The sequence below is a fragment of the Brachyistius frenatus genome, unplaced genomic scaffold (genome assembly GCF_029030835.1).
Source record: "Brachyistius frenatus isolate BFR_SWC_R1_liver_20210118 unplaced genomic scaffold, ASM2903083v1 Contig_96, whole genome shotgun sequence".
Lineage (NCBI taxonomy): Eukaryota > Metazoa > Chordata > Actinopteri > Embiotocidae > Brachyistius > Brachyistius frenatus.
Window position 1 is genome coordinate 1002882 of NW_027210695.1, and position 20746 is coordinate 1023627.

Here is a 20746-nt window from a genome sequence, read left to right on the forward strand (position 1 = left end):
CATTTTCCAATCTAAGTTTCTGTAAACGGAGTATACTCTCATTTTCTCTCGTGCTTTATGTTGAATTATTTACATTTTTAATAACCGGTGGCTTTTTTTTTTTTTGCTTCATCATGTCTGACTCGGATGATGATGCCGACGTACTTTCAGCCCATGAACCGGCCCATCGGTTACAATGACTCCTGACGCTTTTGAAAGCCCCTGAGGGAAGCTGGAATACGGCTTCATATATCCACTATAGCATAGATACGATGTATTATGCAACCCGATCTGGGCTGGCCCATTAAACAGCACAAGCGTGAAATCTGGGGCAGAACGCCCAGCATCCCAAGACGTCTCTGCAGCTTTGAAACGCCGGGGTGACGCGGAGCCAAGCTCCAACTGTGTCAGGCCCAGCCACTTAGACACAGCCATACAAACGGTGGTGTGTATGTGTGTGTGTGTGTGTGTGTGTGTGTGTGTGTGTGTGTGTGTGTGTGTGTGTGTGTGTGTGTGTGTGTGTGTGTGTGTGTGTGTGTGTGTGTGTGTGTGTGTGTGTGTGTGTGTGTGTGTGTGTGTGTATTCACACACAGGCATGTGAAGTCGGCAGTAGACAGAGACGGAGAGAGACACGTTTGTTTTGCTTTGTACTAGTTACTCATCTTCCTCACATGAATTGTTTTGCTTGTCTTATATGCACAGACCCATTTTTTTTTAATTTTTTTTTATTATTGCTTAAATGTAAAAAGAACACTGAGCCAATAAGATCTTTTTCTATGTCATCTATTGGCTGATAAAAAAATGTTTTGTTCACGCTCAAAGGTCATCTCAGGTCACTCACTGACGAACTCAGAATCACGTTCAGCTGCCTTTAGTATTGGCCACTTATGTTGTGATTATTCTTGTAAAGCTGAGAATTCATTTAACCTTTTGACTTTCAAATGTACTAATATACGGTGGTGTGGTGGCCCTAAAAGGGAATATGCAGCCTCTTGCTTTTTTAAATGACAAACTGTACTTTTTGTTACATAAAGGAGGCTAATTTTCTCTTCGGGGTCGACAGAAGAAGAAAAAGGAGATAAAATTATATTTTACCAGTCAAATTTGAGCAAATAATAGGTTATCATCTTGATATATGAAATGCCATCAAGATCAGCAGTTAAGCGAGTGAGTTGTGTGTAATATAAGTGGCGGCGACTGTGTGATAAACGTTGAGGACCACCACACGCGCTGCGTTAATTTAAAAAAAACAAAAACAACAACTGACGTCCGATCTGCATCCTCCTCAGCAGAGCCAAGATGATGTGCGAGGTGATGCCCACCATCAGCGAGGACACGGCGCTGAGCCAGCGCGGCTCTCAGAGCAGCGGCTCGGACCCGGACTCCCACTTTGAGCAGCTGATGGTCAATATGCTGGACGAGAGGGACCGGCTGCTGGACACGCTGAGGGAAACCCAGGAGAGCCTCGGACTGGCCCAGCAGCATCTCCAGGATGTCATCTACGACCGAGACTCGCTGCAGCGCCAGCTCAGCTCCGCCCTGCCACAGGTGAGCAACACCAATGCCTCTTTTGACTTTTGGCCTTTGTTGACTCTTTTTAATCGTTTCTGATGCGGACAGGAAACGTGGGGAGACGTGCAATGAAGGCATCTGAACTCTGTGATCTTCCTCCTGTTTAGATCCTGTTTCATACAGTATGGGGTTGCATTGCTTTGTTCTCTTTCACAACTTGCGATACGAGCAACGCGCAATATATTCTTCCCCAGCCGTGGTGTTAATTTAAAGAGGGTAATTATCTTTTAATTTACAGCACATCACTTGACTACGCTTAAGTGAACATGGCACAAACATTGTGTGTCTTCCAGTGGCATCACTTTGGAGAATTTTCCAACTCAGCGACTCTCACTAACTCCAGATGAAATTTGAAAGTCCGAATGAAATCATGCAACCGAGTTTATTGTTTGGGAGAATGAATTTGGAGTACTTGTTGCACTCCTTTAAATATTCAATAAGCGGTTGGATTTCCATTACGTGCAGATGATTTTGTAAAGCACTTTTGATAAAGTATGCATCAAATGAGCCACGTTTCCGTGTGCAAAACAAGTTGCTATTTAAAATAGCAGGAGTAATCAGACATTGAGAGTGCATTCAGCCATGTTGGCTGGATGACACAGCAAACTCGCCGTCGTCTGAAGTCAAATCAATTAAACAGTTTGGTTAAAATTTTGGTGTGTGGTTAGTTGATCTTTCAGCAGTATTTGGAGAAATGAAGGTCTTACGTAATAATTTCTACAGTAAATGGAGATTAGCACTTTCTAAAACTGTGTCAGTAATTCCAGTCACACGCTTTTCCCCACTGTGTTTCCAAGAGACTCTGGAGGTTTGCTGGTGGAGAGAGGAGGACTTTGTTCGCAGGCGGTGCCCGCTGATAGCACAGTAATCCGCGTGGTTTCAGAGACACAGGCGAAGGCGTAAAGTGCATCTGTATTAGCTTTGGTGTGATCGCACATTAAAATTGAAAGGGGGTTTGAAGTGTTAAAATGATACTTCCTTTCTTTTAAATAAACCAACCACAAAATCATTTCAGTATCCTTTTTTGAATATGTTTTTTTTACTTCTTGCCCCATGGCCTTTAGAATAATTTAAATTAACACACTTACACCTCCTCAATCTGCCGTGTGAAAGGGATCCTCCGAGTCTGTGTCTCGAGATGTTTTAAATATGCTTTTCCTTTTACCAGAGACCGCCTTTGCTGTGTGTAATCTCGGATTCATCTCAGACTGCAGGTTTGAACTCGGGGTTGTGTGCTCTTCAAGCTCATAGTTTAGCCTCAAGGCTTTTATGGTCTTCAGAAGTTAGACAAGTGGACATAAAATACAGTGGAGAGAACAAGACAAAATAAAAAGGGAAAATTGAAGCGCTATAAAATGCTGCTCATCGATGCTTTCAAATACTCAGAAGCTCCTCACATTGAGTTGGAGAACGTAAAAAGACATCAATCCTCCCACTCTTTTCTCACCTTTGAATGCACGTCTTTTCTCGTTTATTGTTGGAATAGCAAATTGGGGGTCTATATTCCTCTCCCGTAAAAATGTTCCCACCACTTTTTTTTTAAGAGAAGGCTGCCAAAGTGAAATAACATTTCCATTATCAGACAATTTCGCTCGTGTCCACTGGCAGTATAAAGCTCCGCGGTGATGTATGGGTTGTCATTGTGTAATGACAGAGCTGACATACTGTTCTGGTGCTTTTCCCGGCATCTGGCATAAATTAAATGTCATCGGGATCCTCCCAGCGACGTGCCGGTACAAATGATTCTATTAATTAATCTGATGGCATCTTATTGGCCCGTATGATATCAACATCACTCTAATGGTTTATGAAGTGGTTTGTTAGACCCTGGTAATTATACACAGGCGTTTGGCTGAGGGAAAAGTGGCCCTGTTGTGTCTCTGTTTAATATGCAGCAGATAAGTGTTGTGTTTTGCAGCTTCTGCCTTTTCGTAACAGTAAGAAATGTGCTTATTTCACCGAAGCAGCCGTCACCTTTGTGCTGGTGTGCTGTGAACGTCTTTGCCCCTGATTAGGCTGTAATGGTTTTACTGCATCTGACACTTCTTTTATAATGGGACTTCTTTAATAAATATGCCATTTTGCAGCAGTTTTAGGGGAACCAGCAGTGTGGAACAATGCTCAGATAAGGCTGTAGTGGGATTGTTAAAGGGGGCAATAGATAGCTTGCAGGTCTCCCTCCATTCTCTGTGTGTGATTGCAGAGGAGGTGATGAATGAGAAGAGAAGCAGCAGAGCTTTTTCTTTTTTTTGTTATTCTTTATTTTTTTTTAAAGAGAGAAGTGGCCTCATTTAAGCGATAGGCAGGCTGTGAATGTGTCTTTACTGATATCACTCCTCCTGTTCCCGAAGCCCAGAGCGCTGGCAGGATTAGATGTTGGCCCACCACAAACTTCCCCCCCCCCCGTCTTTTCCTTCACTCTCTGTTTCTGCTCTCACTGCCTTTTCTGTTCTTTTGCACTTTGCCTTGTGTCTCCCTCTCCTCCTCCTCCTCCTCCTCCTCCTCTTCTGCCCCCTTCCCCCCTCCCCCTCCTCTTTCCATCAGAGGTCAAGGCTCCGCTACTCGTCATGACACTTTCGACTGATCGGAGTGACGTTTGCCGTCCCCACTCGACGCTTCCAGCAACACTTCCCCCTCCTTACATGCATAACAATCCCACAGTACCCCCTGTTCCTTCCCTGATATGCCTCCCGTCCTCACCCACTGTCCCTTGTCTTCCCCGTCTACATCTCATCAGGCCAGTTTTGTTACAGCGGGGAGGAATGGCGGAGGCAACCATTAGCTGTGTCAGATATTCACGGCTGCATGAGATGCCTTGTATACATTAGGCCTCTGACTTAGATGTCTTCTTTAAAGGAATATTTCATACCTCCTCATAGGACCAAAGCTCCACAGGATGTGGTGTGTTAAACCATTCATTAAATAAGAGGACACTGGTTTGGAACACACTGAATATACACTCTGATATAAACACATTTTAAAGTTAGTTTCAAGCGTACATGGGTCAAATATTTAGATTTTTGTATTGTGTTATTTTGAAGTACATCAACTTAATTGTCCCCAAAGACATTTTTTAACAGTTTATTTATCTTCCATTATTATTAATATTGTTTAACAGCCATTTTATTTTCAGTATCCAAATAAAAAATGTGGATTACTATCAAAAGATGGCAACCAAGTGACTTTGAGTCCAGATCCCTCGTATTCATATATTTGCGTAATGCATCCTTAAATATTTAACAGGTGGGCAATCTCCCTTCAGCAAATAAAACAAAGGGTTTACCCTCCACCACGTCTCCACTGCTGATGCGACGTGCGTTTGCGTTGAACACGGGTGAGCAATTTGTTCTTGCCTCTAACTGTAAGCCTCTCTGGGAAATGAGGAGCACCACTGTCATCTGAAAGCCTGGTGTGTTTCCATGTCTTGCATTAATCAGCCGTGTTTCCTCTGCTACCCTGAATCTGGAGTCGCTCTGCGAACAAAACGACTCCCCACCAGCGCTCGATGGACTCGGTTCAGAGAAAGAGATGGGGAAAGACACGGAGACCGTTGTAGACAACTCAAAGCCTGCAGCACCGCGCACATGTGACCCTCCTCCACCCACCTCCACCCACCGCCCCACCCCCACCCCCGCACACAGCCCCTATCGTGACACAGGCAGGCAAGCTGGCAGACAGGCAGCGTTCTCCGGAGCACTCAGCTGTGCATTACTGTACTAGAAGGGCCCCGAGGGGCTGCGGGAGCCTTCTTCTCATGCTGTTTATTTACTGTTGCCAAACACGTTCTCATGAAGGCTGTTGCTGATGTTCTCCGCATCAGCTCCCTCTCCTGCTAATCCCCCTCCACGAATACAAATTCGAGTTTTACTCATGTAGTACAGATGTTCCTCACGGTTGGAGATGCTCTGGAGACAGAATAATTCCATCTGTGTAGTTGAGCTTAAGTATCTGATAAAGGTCAGCAACGAGGAGCAAACTGAGTGCTGTTTTCCTTTCACTATCACCACCGGTGATCATAAATGGTCGGTGGATGTTAATGGAAAAAATCTGTACACGTCACGCATTTCAGTGTTGGTGTTTTTCTTCAGATTTTGTTCAAAATATCATTATTGCATTATATTTATTTATACGTCAGTCGCTGTGGGTGTGTAAATCTCGTCTATCGGGCTCTCTGGACCAACAGCACGGCCACAGATCCCCAGATGTTGGTCCGAGTGCTCTTTCTGCCCGGCCAGACGGTAATGAGATACCAGCCAATTGATCACTCAGACACCGATGTTGTAATGAAAGCCAAGACTGAACTAAATTACAGTACAGAGCAGCCAATTGATCTGTGGTCTGCTCATTAACGACTGCCATGCTGGCTCCAAGAGAAATTACACGTTTCTTTCTTGCAGCATCTTGTACGCAAAATTACACTTTAATTTATTAGGAATTATGAATATGTAAAGGGTAAGTAGTGTTTACATCTCTTGTGTCATTGGCACCCTGCTTTAAGTCAATGATACCCTGCTGTTTATTAATCATACATGACCGCCATCCATCACGGAGTCAGGCCATAACAGCATGTCTGAGTCCTTCCATCCGTCTTAAAAGTTCAGCTGATATCGCCAAAACAGTGCTTGTAATCATGGAATGTACCACTGGATGTTCGGGGGGGAGGGAGGTGTGTGTGTGTGTGTGTGTGTGTGTGTGTGTGTGTGTGTGTGTGTGTGTGTGTGTGCGTGTGCGTGTGTGTGTGTGTGTGGGGGGGGGGGGCGTGGGATGCAGTGGGATGCAAGGAGGAGGAAGCGGAGATGGTGAAGCTCCCTGACAGGGGCAGAGTGTGGAAACGAAGATGACTAAGCTTGTCGAAGAGAGGGGATGAGAGGTGAATCCTTCTCCTCTTTGCTTTCGATCTCTCCCCCCCTCCCCATCACCCACCTTCCTTCTCTCTACCCCCCTCCCTGTCTTCTCTGTTGCTTGTACAGGAAGCCCTGGGGGCTCCAGCAGTTCGCCAGTCAGCTGGTCTCCTCCGCCAGAGCAGCACATGATTTTCCATGATTACTGTTATTGTTTGTGCCCCAGTTCATGCCGCCTGCAGGCTAGATGTGCGGTTGATGTGTGGCACGGAGATGGCCGGAAACTGTGCAAAGAAGGGCCCTGCACAGGAATCGAGCTGTAACGAAGGCCTTCCTTAAGCTGACAAGCTTCAGAATACATAATAATACATCATAAATAGGATAATTATGTCTGTAGACTTGTACACATGTGAATTTGATATAGTAATGTTGGGAAATGTGGTAGATCATTTACTTTGATGTCTTTGGGTCAGCCATCTCTTGTCTAATATACTCACACTATGATAGACAGCAGTGGAGTGTATTCCGATCTTCCCGTCTCGCAAGTGTTGATTTGCAAACTAAAGCCTTTCTTTTTTTTCTGCTCAATTTACCCCCAAAGCCTCTGTTTTTCCTCTCTTCCCTTAATTCTTCTCTCCCTTTAATCTTCTCCTGATTGACAGAGGCAGGGATGGGCCCTTGGCCCGCACTCGCTGCACCGCATACATCGAATGTCCGTAATGGCTCTGACAGAGATGCTTGATCAATACCCTTGAAAGGTTAGGGTCTGATTAAGGAGACAGATCTAGCCCTTTGGATGAATCATCACTGCTAGCGCCAATGGCAAGCGCTGGATTCAGGTTGATCGTTTCCTGACTGTGGGCTGGCAGGGGAAGCGGAGGGAAAAGGGATGAGGCAGGGGTTCCGATCAGACACGCCAAGGTGACAAGATGGAGCAGAAGGATCTCCTGCAGATGTAATTATCTCTCTAATGAACAACACAGTGGGATCCCAGAGTGCTGTAAAGTCAGGAAGTTGCAGGAACAGTAGATCAGCCTAACAAGGCGACAGCAGCTGCTTCCTCTGGGTTATCGAGTCACTTTATTCCAAAATCCCACTGAGAATTTAAATTGGAGAGGTCAGGTAGATGTAAAGCCACACCTAAGGGAGTACATTTATTTTTACACAGAGAGGTTGATCCTACGTCGCCTGCACTGGCCTCACAGTCCCCACAGACAAACTGCTTTTAACTTTGGTTCACTAAAAACCAGTGTACTGATCACATCTGTCTCTAAAGAAATAACAAAGCTGAGATTGCAAAATGCAAAATACAAACATTTCCCCAGAGGTTGGTTCGTAGATCAAAGACAACATATCAATCATGTTGAAACCGAGATATTTTAGTGTAAAATATGTCCTCATTTTGAATTTGATGTCTTAAAAATGTTGTGACTGAAAATTTTAATCACCACCCCGCTACAAGGCCGGATTTCATTTCATTTTTCTTAGCACTTGTATGTCACTCAAGAGACTTAATTTGTTAATATGTTGAAAACATTTTGGAAATTGATGGCTAGTTCTTCTGTCATCTCAAAATGCTCAAATTTAATCAACAAAGTCACCGCGATGAGGGAGTATTATGGCAACATGACGGTAAACAAATGAGAGCAGGAAGATGATTTTTGTTATTTTGCATTTTAAGAATAAAGTCCAACTTTTCAGACTCACTTCCAGTCCTACCTGTTGAAATACTGTAATATTAGACTTGAAACATTTGGGATAAAATACTTAAAGAGGAGCATGAATTTAGCTCAGATGACTGTGAACAGTAAGAGCTTGTTGTTTCCAAACGATCCCTGAGTCACGTATTTTGTCATAGATCAAAAATGCCACCGGTGCTGCGGGCTTGTTCTTAGATGGAGATGAATCATCACATGTTAGCTGTTTAATATAAACTGTAAATGCACTTATGGCTGAAAAGGGCAGAATCGCAGCACCAGTCATTCACGCTGTCTGCAGCATTGTGGAGATGACTCTACAGAAGGGGAGTAATCACTCAAGCATGGTCGACCCAGTTGTAGGATGAAATATTTGGTGCTGCTAAACTACTGCTTTTAACTGCCAATTGCGAGGTATTCATTTTTAATCGAGGTTTCTTCTCTCGCCACGTCAATTAAAAAAAATTAGGCTCCTTCCCGCAATTCCAACGTATTTTGTACGAACAAAATGAAGAGTGGAACGATCTGCAGCGGATACAAAAGGTTTGAAATCAGAACATTTTTAATGGAAAGTAATGATCGAGCCGTTCAGCTCAGGATTGATTTAGAGGAGATTTGGAGTTACTATTACCTAGGAAATATCTGAAAGAAGTTGTTTTCGTTTTAGGACGGGTTTCATATTTTGTTGATGTCCTCTGTTATTTTCAGCCAAATTCATTAGCATGAGTGAAGTTGAGGGCCTCCGCCGGCTGTTTCTCCCCATGGAAAGGCTGGAAACGAAATCCCAGTTAACCAGTCGAGCTGTTAGTCAGTGGTTTAACACAGTTAATAAAATCAATGTCTGCACCAAGTCTGATCAACAGTCCTTGTGTTAGGTGATCAAACCGAGCCTCCTGCTTTAGTAGATGTATTGATTTACATTCATAAGTCCCTTTTTCACTTAAGTAAGCGGTGCGATTTATTGATTATTACTATTTCTTTCATCAAATGTCCCCAAAATGAATCATTTGCATGTTGGAAGTGACTATGCGTAGGCAGACATGCTCTGAACACTTTGATGTCATCATCTGCAGTGAGAAATAGTGCACGTGTGTGAGTGTGTATTTGTGTAGGTGGGAAGTCTGAGGGCAGTAATGTGAGAGGTTGCATCACTGTGGGGAGAACTTGGGCATGACTCAGACCCCGCAGCAAGAAATTCTCAAATACACATATGCACAGTCCCATTCTCAAGAACACACGCACGCACACACACACACACACACACACACACACACACACACACACACACACACACACACACACACACACACACACACACACACACACACACACACACACACACACACACACACACACACACACACACACACACACACACACTAGTTCTTCTTGCTGGCTTTGCCTGAATGAATTAGAGTACTGGTCCCTTGAGAGCCACTTAAGTGAGCAGAGTGAAATGAGGTTATGACCAATACTTAGTGCTCCGCTCTGTGCCGACCTGGAAATGTAATCCTCCCTCCAAAAGCCACTAAATCTGTTTATTTTAATTCCCCCATTGAAAAATATTTACCAGTTGCCCTTTGCAGCCGCCGAAAAATGAGAATCTGCTGGTTTTCCCTGACACGTGATTATTTAACTACAACCCAAACACATCACACACACTGGAGCAAATGCAGGCTGGCTGAGGAGGAACCAGGCCAACGTTCATTTCTGACATAATATCCTAAAGACACGCTGGAAAAGATGAGCAGTAATTTGATTTCGGGGTACTTGGCAGCTGCAGTCGACTCCTAAGAACAGGTCTCATAGTGCGGGCTGGTGTTTTTGGACCATGCAGCTGGTCCTCATTAATGGATACCTTTTAGCTTCTGAATGCTCCATTTGACAGCCAGAAATAGAGCATTATGTCACCGGCTCTTGGCACCGACTAAGAATCTTGTTCAAGGACTCCTAAGAGAGCCAATCCCATGATGATGTGCTTGCCTCACTGCCTCACAGCTCCCACTTGTAATATGGTGTGATGAACTGTGTAGCATTTCTTTAAAGCGTCTTCAGTGTTGCACATCTGCAGACAGAATGATTGTAGTTATTTCACTCAGAACTTATAAATATCTCAGCTGAGATTAACATGTGACCACAGCTCTTTAAAGCAGCACATTAACTTTACATCTCATAACAAGGGCTGTTTATTGCTTATATATTGTATTTTTAGTGTTATTTATAATAATGCTGATTCTGCTCTTGGGAATACACCTTTAGTGTTGGTCAGACCAGTGTTAGCTTGAGTCCAAGTGCTTCAAAATTTTCTGAGAATCTAGCTGTATCAATTGTTCAGTTTTAGGGCCGTCTATATGGTTAATTATGAATTATTCAAGTAATTTTAGTTTTGTCATGTGTAGACTGTTGGTTGGACTTAACCATTGACTATGTGTAAAAATGGACACAGTCTTCGGGTCTGAAAAGTGAAGCCAATGTGGAAGTGTCGTAAAGTGCAATAACCCTAAGGACCACTCGGGGCTGTCTCCAAAAATAACCTCTGGCTCCAATAGACTCCCATTTGAAAAGAATCAACTCCTCTCATGAAAGACAAAATCTATAAATGTTTTCCACAAGTCATTATGGTGTCATCAGCTAAATTCACAAATTCACTCCTTCTGATAATTGTTCTGGTGATGCTTCTGAAATTAATTACATAATTAATTAGATATTAGGCTTCAAAGAGAAGTATGTTTGGGGGCGGTCAGGGCAGTCAGGTTTCTGGTATAGGTGGGCGGGCGTAGCATCCTCGTGTTCTCAGTCGGATCCCTCGCTTGTCCAAATTGTGTCACTTCTGGCGTCAGAAAACCAAGAAGGCGACGGCCGAAATGCCAAACGACGGCTGCCTCTAAGAAATAAACAAGATGTGATCTTAGGCTAGATATATACACATTTTTCTTTGAACAGAGTCATTCAATAATGAAAATAATAGTGAATTTTATTTGCTATAGTGTGTTTTTAAAAATGTGATTTATATTTCTGTTGTAAAGTTACATGACTTATTGCTAGATGGTATATAAAGAAACGGTAAGCAGCCTTTAATGACCTGACGAGTGCAAGACAGCAAAAAAAAGTCAATAAAATATATTTTACTGGCGAATCGAGTTATGAGACTTGTTTCATTTTGATTTCCAATCCTGCCAGCGTTATCATGTCAGTGGAACAAGCCGATGAGTGAGTCTCTGAAAGCAGATGTCCCTGTCTGCTCCCAGCTACCTCTGAGGCCACATATGCACTCACTTAAATGAGCTTCAGCTTCAACAGTAGAGGTTTTTTTGTTTTTTTTATAGCATCAACAAACGACCTATATATGATTTTTTTTTTTTTTTTTTTGTACAGTAAACGTGCCGTGTGACAAGGACACGAATGAAATCCTCCGTTTTCAAGGTGAAATATAATGACTCTCTGAGGATTTCTTCCCCCGTGTCTCTCTATAACGGCATCTTCGCAAACTTTTCATCACCATACTGCCTCTCCATCGCCTCGCCAACGCTTCCCACCCCCCACTGCAGAGAGCCCACATCCAGCACACTGATGTGACACAGGTGACCTGCTGGACCGTATGCCTCCCCTTGCTAACAGCGGGCATCGCACTTTATAATGTCACTCCTAATCTCATGTCCAGCATTAGGTAATATAGTGTGATGGCCAAGAGATGCCCAGGCAGCGCTTTAGGGGGCATAGTGTAGTCAATGAACTAGAGATGCTTGATATAATTAAGTCACGGCTTGGTATGTTGCAAGTTTAAGTCACTATCACGTGATCTGGTGTCTCTTTGGCGCTTGAAATATGTCGAGTTTCACCTGTTAACACGGCAGACCTCCTGAAGAAGAGGCAGCATAAGCAAAACTCCACTCGTAACTGTTCATATGTGGACAGTGTGACATCACATCCAGATATTTTCTCTGGCGTGATGGCAGTGAAATCTTCCAGCTATGTAAAACAAAACTGCGGATGTCTTTTTGCGATAACTGTCAATTGCATTCTGGTGTCAGCCTCTCCAGAATCAAACCGCCACAGCGCCCCCCCTTGTTGCACCGTTTTGCATTAATATTCAGCGTGTAGAATAAATCAGAAAGGCAGCAGAGATATCAGTTTCTCAGCCGACAGCTACCTCAGTACACAAGAACACACTGAAGCTGTGACATGTTGCGTTTTGAGGTTTTTCTCGCCTGTAAGTGTCCGGTCCTGCCTGATTTACCGTTGCTGTCAGTGTGTATAAGTTACACCTGAATGCAGCAGGTTTTTAGCCTGGTGAAAGGGATTCTGGGACTTGTAGGAAGTTACATGGTGGTCAAAAAATACACGAAGGCAAGCATAAGGCAAAATACATACACACAGAGAAAAATTCACCGCATGTTTTTAGTGACACTGCAATTATTGGGTGACAGAACTCAATTAAAACACATTTTTTCTGTCATTTTTAAAGTGCTGTGGTGTAATTAATCCCCGCAGGAATTGCTTTGTACAATTCCATAAAGCAAGTTTGCTCAGTTATAATCAGAGAAGAAATGCATCATGTGGTAAAATTCATGAACATGGAAAAGTGAAATTTTGAACAGGAAAACTAATAGAGTATAAAGCTGGCAAGAGATATATGGTGTGGCAGCTTCTTGTCAGCTGTGGTTTGCATGAAGCTCAGAAAAAAACATCCCAGTGAAAATGTAAGTCCAAATGAGTCCATGAAGGAGGTACTTGTGTATTTTACTTATCTTTTATTTCGCCAAAGTGGAAGTTGATTGTCGGCGAGACGTCTTTTCTGAACCGTGCTGTTATCTGCTGTTCTGTCTGTTTAAACTAACTGTTTTTTCCAAATGGTATTTGATGACTATATCTCAGCAGGTTTCTTTGACAGCTTTCTCAGCAAGAGTACTGCTTATAAAGTGAAACATTATAGTGATATTTGCCAGTGAGCTGCCGCTGCTGTAATAGTAGCTCGTTTACTTCCTCCTGGAAACAGCATTTTTCCACATATTTTTACAGCTAAACTGACATTACATCGAGTTTTCATGTCGTATTTGTGATCAACAAGTATGAACTTCCCCGAGTGTCTTTATCGTAGTTATTATAGCTGTTGTGCGAATGTTGATTCTGGATTTGTTTTTGTAGTATTCAGTTTATTTCCAAGCTTCAGAGATGCTAATAACACATTCCAAGAACTTTTAGTTCACTGTAATTTGACAGTTTTTACATTTACGACTACACAGCGGCTTCAAATAAAAAGTACACAAGTCAACTTCTTTCTTTAGATTTTTTTTTAGAGGTGTGTTTAGATGCAGAGCTGCGCATGGACAGTATATGGACTGTATTTGCTTTCTTTTATTTGCTATTGCTATTATTTGTTTTTGCCCTAAATTCGCTGTTACTTTCGTGGTCTTTATTTCACATGTACTTTGAGAATAATGTGCTTTATCTCAAAAGGTTTGTTCCAGATTTTTGAAGTTGAATCTAGAACGGTGTCCTGTTTATTTAAGATAGGAACGTTGCATTATAAAAATAGGTTGTTTCACATGTCGTTGGAATTGGTAGGAAGCTACCACTGCAGGTGGCCGTGGTTAATCAGCATCAAGTGTTAGCTGGCCGGCGTGGTTATGTTGACAGCATTTCTGTGGCCCGGCTTTGCACTGTGATAATCATAGCCTGGCTTCCTTCAAAGACAGGGCCAACCCACCCACCGCTCCAACAGCTGCTTGTTTTGTTCCCGGCGATGAGAGCAGTCGTTTGGTGCCTGCCTCTTGTTGCCAGCTGTTGCCCGGCCAGCTTCTATCGCAGGTATCCAATGGGGCACATCGTGTACTGTAGCACGGCCAGGTCCGCTCCACTGCGGCGCGGCGCTGGAGTTGCCAAATTCTCGTGATCTAAATGATCAACCAGATGAAACTAAGAGGTATTGTTCTCTTTGTTGCACTCATCTTTGGTTACAGAATGATAAATACATACGTCTACGTGGCTGGGAAATGCCCTCAAGCAAGGCATTTATGGGTCAAGAAGGCCTTGTCTGTTAAAATGTCAGTTGTACTCTCGGTTGTAGCGCTTTGTAAGAAAGCCGATTTTTAACATCTGCACAACAGATGGAAAAGCCATCAGTAGCTCATTTACAGTTTTACTGTTGATTAATGGGGATTGTCGCTGTCAAATAAACTAGTTAACAGTAAAAGAGAGCTCTTACCCTTGAAAGCCAGAAAGGTGTGAATGTAATTCATGCTTCTGTTGAAAAAAAAAAAAAAAAAGAGCCTCCCATTTAAACTTTCCCCAGATGCATAAAGTAAAAAACCCCAAAACATTACAGTAGTGAAATAGGTGTGAAGCGTGTGTTTAATTTGCTGCGTTGAGTCATTGTTTTTGGTCTAACCAGCAGCTGACTAAAAGTATCACCTCACCAGGAGCATCTTGTCAGTGTTAACAGGAGCTTGAACCCAATTTGAGGCACAGAAGGCAGAATAATCATTGTTAAAGGATAGTTTTCTTAATGCTCAGGAAGGCGCGCAATTTGGATTTAAAACCAAGAAACAGCAAAACAGGAATATAGCAGGCAACGTACAGTCACAGATGTTAGTGAGCTAAAAGCACTTCCACCAAATTCGATGTTTAATTAAAGAACCGTGCATTTTCTTTCCAATTAAATTGTATTTGTCTCTACCTCCAAATATGACAAAATGTACTTATTTGTCTTTGGCATTAAGAGTTTTGAAAATGTCTGTAGGTCATATTTTTGTATGATAACTATTGTTGAGTGGCAACTATTGTAATCAGCTCTTTAATTTACCCTCCCACCACAAGAAAGGGGCCTTTTTTTTTACTGATGTATATTTCTAATTAGGCTCAGTTGAACTTTTGGTGTTATTTAAAGACGTTGAACAAAGACACAAGCCCTGTTGAGTTCTTGTAAATCTAAATGACACACATCATATTGTGAATGATGTTTAAAATTATATTCTCTCTCAGCCCCTCAGCTCTAGGACCACTGCTAGGAATATCTTGTCTCAGATTATACTTGTTTTATTCCAAGTTCAAAGCTTCAAACGTCGATGAACTAAACTGTTTGTTGGTCCGTGCACCAAAATGCCAACAGTTGCTGCGCTGCTCACATTATCTCCTGCTTCACGGCGACATGGAAGAGCAGATGCGCACCCAATCAAAGCTAATTTTATCCCTGTTAGTTCTTGCGGATGAATTTCACATTCGTGCCTCTTTTTAGAAAAATTCATGAAAATTGCAGTCGCACGGTGTCCTCTAAACTGCCTCATCATCAAACAGCTCTCTGCAGATGTGTCCATATTACAGTGGGGAAGTAGTGTGTTGAGATAGCGCTGCAATGCTGCGAAAAAACTGAAGCTATTCATCCCGACTGAATTACTCACAATGTGTCTGTGTATAGAAAAGATGTTTCCATTGTTTCTCACAAAGATGCATTTGACTGAGGTCATTAGGCCCCCGAGTGACTGGGAGACCATCGTTGTACTGCTGTAGCATGTGAACATCAAAGGTCTCATCCTTTATGGATTCCTTTTAAAGCACTGATGGTTTCAGGGGACAGTAAACTGGATTTTTTTTTTTTTTTAGCGAACCTTTTCTTTTGAGAGTTTATAACGCTGCGTTTTATTATTCCCTCCTCTTAAAATGCACACTGAATATAGATCAGCCGCAGCTCATTTTAATTTTCTGACTCCGACTCTGACTTGCCGCTGAAATGCCTAATGCAGCTAATTACCATCTTGATTGGCCAATCTGAGGCAATCTCCCCCCATCTCTGACAGCATTAGTCATGTAAAATGCAGACAAATGCACGGCTGAACACAGATCCCCTGGAGTTTGGATTAGTCAGTCCTTCGGTCCATATTACGAGCTGTATTTATGGGCACATTTCTGGTTGCCCTCACTGTACTGCCTGGTTTATCTGATCATGACTTTATCTCTTCCGAGTTTCCAGATGATTTGATAAGTTGGAAGTTTCACCATTTCATTGATTTTGTGGTGCAGAGTCAGTCTCTGTTTACTGACAGACTGAAAAAAAACCCTGTTTTCTTTAAGTGTAGCTCTGCAATGATGCAACCGTCAGACACACATAACATTCAGTCTGAAGTGACTCCTTTGGATTCTCCTCGACCTCAAAACTCAACGCCTTACTCATTCACTTCAGCTCTTTATGGAGATTAAATATAAATTCACCGCTAACCTGTGCACAAGTGCAGCTTATTTGTCACGAAGATTTCCTTCATGAATCCTCAAAAGGCTGAGTTTTTTTTAAAAATTATTTAGTTAAAAAAAATTTGCACATAGAAGTCAAATGAAATCCATATTGAAGGGTGATCAGGAAGCTGGTGGGTGAATGCATGCGTGTGGGGGTGAGTAAATAAACGGTGGGGGGATGTTTTGTCTTTGAACTTGTATTGTTGGATGATAAAGTACATAAAAAAATAATACAAATTAAAGCAGAAACATATAACAGAATAATGAAAAGCATACTAATGAACCCATAAAAGAATACATTAATGTTAGGTGGGAGTTTTCGACCCTCTGAAAACTGAGTTTAAATTACAGCTAAGCCTGCAATATTAAACTGCTGCAGTATTAAAATGCATCTTTAACTTTATGAAATAATCATGTGATGATGCCCTGAGTAAAATACACACTCTGTCTCTTTGGCTGCGGTAAAAATCCACCCTTGCTTTCAATCCTTGCAGTGCAAATAAAATAGTATTTTCTTCAACCACAATGCATTCACAGAAGCAGTTGTCTAAGAATGCAATTAGCCCCTGAGATGACTAATTGTGTTCTGATTTTGTCATTCAGCGTGATGTGCAGTTGTTATGACACACATCTCTGCGGCGGTGAGGCTTGTCTATATTTGGCCATCGATATGACGGCGCTAATTAACGCTTTCTGCTCGTTGCGGGACGGTTACGTGATTCACTTCCACGTTAGAGAAGAAGGAGCAGAAAGTGAGAAAAGACCCGAGCAGGGGAACTTAACCGGGGGAACGAGGAAGAGTGGAGAGGAAGACGAGAGAGAAGAGGGATGCGCGTGAGACGGAGAGAGATGATGGCGATGAATGAGCATAAAGCTGCGTGAGAGTGATGCGCTGCGAATGACACGGGGGTCAGACTTTTATCACCCTGTGTTCAGACACGGGCTAATCCAGGCTGTAACTCACCCTCTACCCTCCTCCCAAGTGCACCTCTCCATCTCACGTTCACACTTGACTTCGCTCAGTCAAAGAAAGTGGCCAGCATTCATGCACACACTCCCACATACTGTAGTTACTTGCTGCCACAGATACAATCCTCATCCAAGGTTGTTGAGAAATGAATGGATATTTGTTTCTCGCCGGAGTTTTACCGCTCAGAGGTGGACAGCTTCCTGGCTCGCAGCAGCGAGATGCAAAAGGCATAAAAACGGTATCGACTTTTTTTTTTTTTTTTTTTACATTTTCAGTGCTTCAGAATAAAATTAGGTCACTTCGGTGCACGTTTTTTGTATTCGATCCATAACAATTAAAAGTTATGTCAAGTAAAAGTGGGAATTAAAGAGGTATGTGTGGAGGTATAAACTTCAGACTGAGAAAGTTATCAAGAGAGGAAAATGTTTCGACGTGTGTCGTGTTCTCATCCCTCAACAAGAGTTCATTTTGTGTGCTTGCGTTGTATTCAGTTGTACTGATTTATTTTCTTGCACTTTGTTGTTGATTGCTGGATGGTATTTATGTTTTGAGGCCTCCGAAAGAATCAAAGAAAGAGTTTTATTGACTTAAGTTAATAGCAACAGTTATAATAAAGTTTTCATATTATTGGATAATGGATAGTGTAAAACAAACAGGAAGAGAGTATTGTGAGTTTTATCTGGATTTAAACTGGCAATGTTACAGTTATATGTAATGAGCTTTTAGTGGAAGTTAATTCTTGAACTTGAAAACATCTTTTGATATTTCAATTTTACCCTCGAGGTGAATTTAGTAGCTTTTCCCAGAGTTTGTGAGTATATCTCACAGCCTTCCTCAGTTACCACATAAACACTACTTGTTATCTCTTGACCAAAAAAAAATGCAGTTCAGGCAGACAGGCAGTCAGTTATAATCATGAGGTCCTTTCTGTCCAGTTGTTCTCGACTTCTCTCAGTCCCTCCCAATTCTCCCGCTGAGGCGTAGTTCATTCATTCTGCTTGCTCTGTGCATCACTTCCACATCGGTCTGCTACAGATCTGCAACAGATCTCCTTCCCATCAACAGACTTCTCCTTCATTGGCGAAACATTTTTTTTTTCCATGTTTTCCTGGGAGCTTTTTGTGATCTCGGAAATGGTCTGTGTCGAGTTTTGTCAGATTTTTCCTCGAGCAGAGTCACCGGCAAACACAAATGTGTGTCATCCTAAAACGTAGTGTCCCGCCTGAACTGTTCTCATTGTGCTCTGTGGTGACTTCATCAACTACTGCATCATTTAAAGATTACTTTAATATTCCAGCTGGACGTGACAACATGGAGTTTTAACTTTGCAAATAATCTTAACATGCAGAAACTTGACTACTCTGCTTTATCCTGGTAGTGGTAGAAGAGGAGGAGGGCACAATTTGAAAATTAAGCGATCACAGCATCTGCTTCAGCTCGATAATGACATTAATGAAGCCATCGACATGAACTCAGCTGTAGGTATAAAAAAAAAAAAGAAGGTTGAGTCAAAGCCAGATCCTGCCCGCACACATCCTGTTCAGATAATGGATTGGCAGTTGCTCACCAAGTTATGGTCTCAACAGTTCAGCTGCCGTTGAGCTAATGGATGCACACGCCACCTCCCTGAACTGATGGAGCCGCAGGACATGATGGAGGCCTTAATGATCATTTTACCTACGAGGTGCCACTTGAAAACCACCAGGCCTCCTGCTTGTAGCGTTACGCAAACATCTGCTTGCTTTTCAGAGAAGAGTTCCACTTCCTGCGTCTTGTTTACGGCAAACAGACCCCAAAGGGGAGAGCGAAGAGCTTAAAAACATCATCTAGGGAGGAGGCTTCGAGGGTGATGGCGAGAAAAGCAGGCCAGAGTGAGGCAGCAGTATACAGCGGCTGGTGAGGCAATGTGACGCACAGCTGCATGACTGACAGCTCCAGTTCTACTCCGCAAAGTAGGTCGCAGCCAACTGCCCCCTCTGGGGAGACGCTGGCAGATAGACAGACACGGGGAAGGAGATGGAGACCAGAGGAGGTGTACCGATGACGGCAGACGAGTTCACAGCACATATCCGACTGACTTCCTGAAATATAGTGATGGTGGGTTTTCTCTCTGTAAATAGATTTTTGTTGGTCATGGCTGGGCCCTGTGACCGAACAGTCCTGTTATAAGACAGGCTTTAGATGTAAACGTGTCTGCGACTCTGCTTTCATGTGCTCACTTGTGATGAACCTACATTTGAAGCAGAGCAATGACTCATTTTGTTCCCTCCTCACCTCTACACACCGCACACACCATGTGATCGCCACCCTCCTCCAGGCTTAAAAGACAAAAAAGAGAGATATTTTGAGATGGATAATAAAGCGAGGGAAGAACAAAGACAGAAAGATGAGAGGAGTGGAGACGGAACAATCAGCTCTGAAGCTAACACCACAGCAACTCATGCTACAGTTAGGAGCGCGGCTAAAAATGTTTGTTTGTCACATATCTTAGCAACTGCTGAGTGGATTATGACTGAAATGCAAACAGACATTTATAGTTTCCAGAGGATGAATCTGGTGATACGCTGTCATTTCCTCCAACACCACCATGAGTTTGACATTTCCTTAGTGGCGACTATTGAATTGTAATCTGTGGCAGATATTTAGCGTACTTTGGGATTCCTGTGACACAGTGAGGTCGAATTAGTATCCAGTGAAATGTCTCAACACCAAGCGGCAACCAACAGTGTTATCACCCATTGCTTTGTTATGGACTCGATCACTGGTCTCCAGAGTGAAAGTCTTTGGTTTTTTTTCTCCATCCAACGACCCCTGACCTCCTCCATCCACGGACTTCAGTCAAAAGTTGTTTCATGACATACTAGTTCTTACAATTGTACAAAACAGACCCAAAGGGGAGAGTGTCTGGGATGAATAGTTTTTACAACGGCTCAGACACAGTGAAATTGGTAATTGATCATAATTGACTGGTGCACTGCCGGCTGGTGATGTAGGAGTCTGACGCATAAACAAAAATATTTCATCAATTTTAAGCCTAAAGGAATACAAGTCATTTTCAACTTCATAATTATCTTTAATTTCTTCACAGCTAATTTCACCAAAAATGTAAATAAGGAGAAAATATTATGTCATCTTAAGCGTAAATCTTTCAAATTCATTGTTGACAGTATCACTGTTCACATTTCCAAACCCACACCACAGGAAATATTTTTAATTGAACCAGTCTGCATCCTAAATACAGGAGATGAGCCAATTTTGTTCCCGTAATTTATTAGTATGAGTGTGGGAGACTCAGTTATGCTAAAAATGTCTCGCTAAGTACACAGCACATTTGTAAATGCTGCACGACAAACAGGCTGCAGAATTCACAACTTTCACAAACACTGGAGAAAACTTAACACTAAAATATTTGCATATAAAAAGCAGAATTCTTTCTGTTTCTTTGTCAGGGTTATACTGAC

At 42.5% G+C, this 20746-nt stretch overlaps 1 protein-coding gene across 5 annotated transcripts in view; it reads left to right on the forward strand.

The window, feature by feature from the left end:
- The window catches only part of ppfia2 (PTPRF interacting protein alpha 2), a 151314-nt gene that overhangs the window by 8961 nt on the left and 121607 nt on the right, over positions 1–20746 (forward strand). For 4 of the 5 annotated variants that reach the window (XM_069711029.1, XM_069711032.1, XM_069711033.1 and 1 more), the window contains exon 2: positions 1269–1527. In XM_069711029.1, the coding sequence (XP_069567130.1) occupies positions 1279–1527 (249 nt within the window). In that variant the 5' untranslated portion in view covers positions 1269–1278. The remainder of the gene's footprint in view (positions 1–1268; positions 1528–20746) is intronic. The other variant, XM_069711030.1, reaches the window with a different exon arrangement.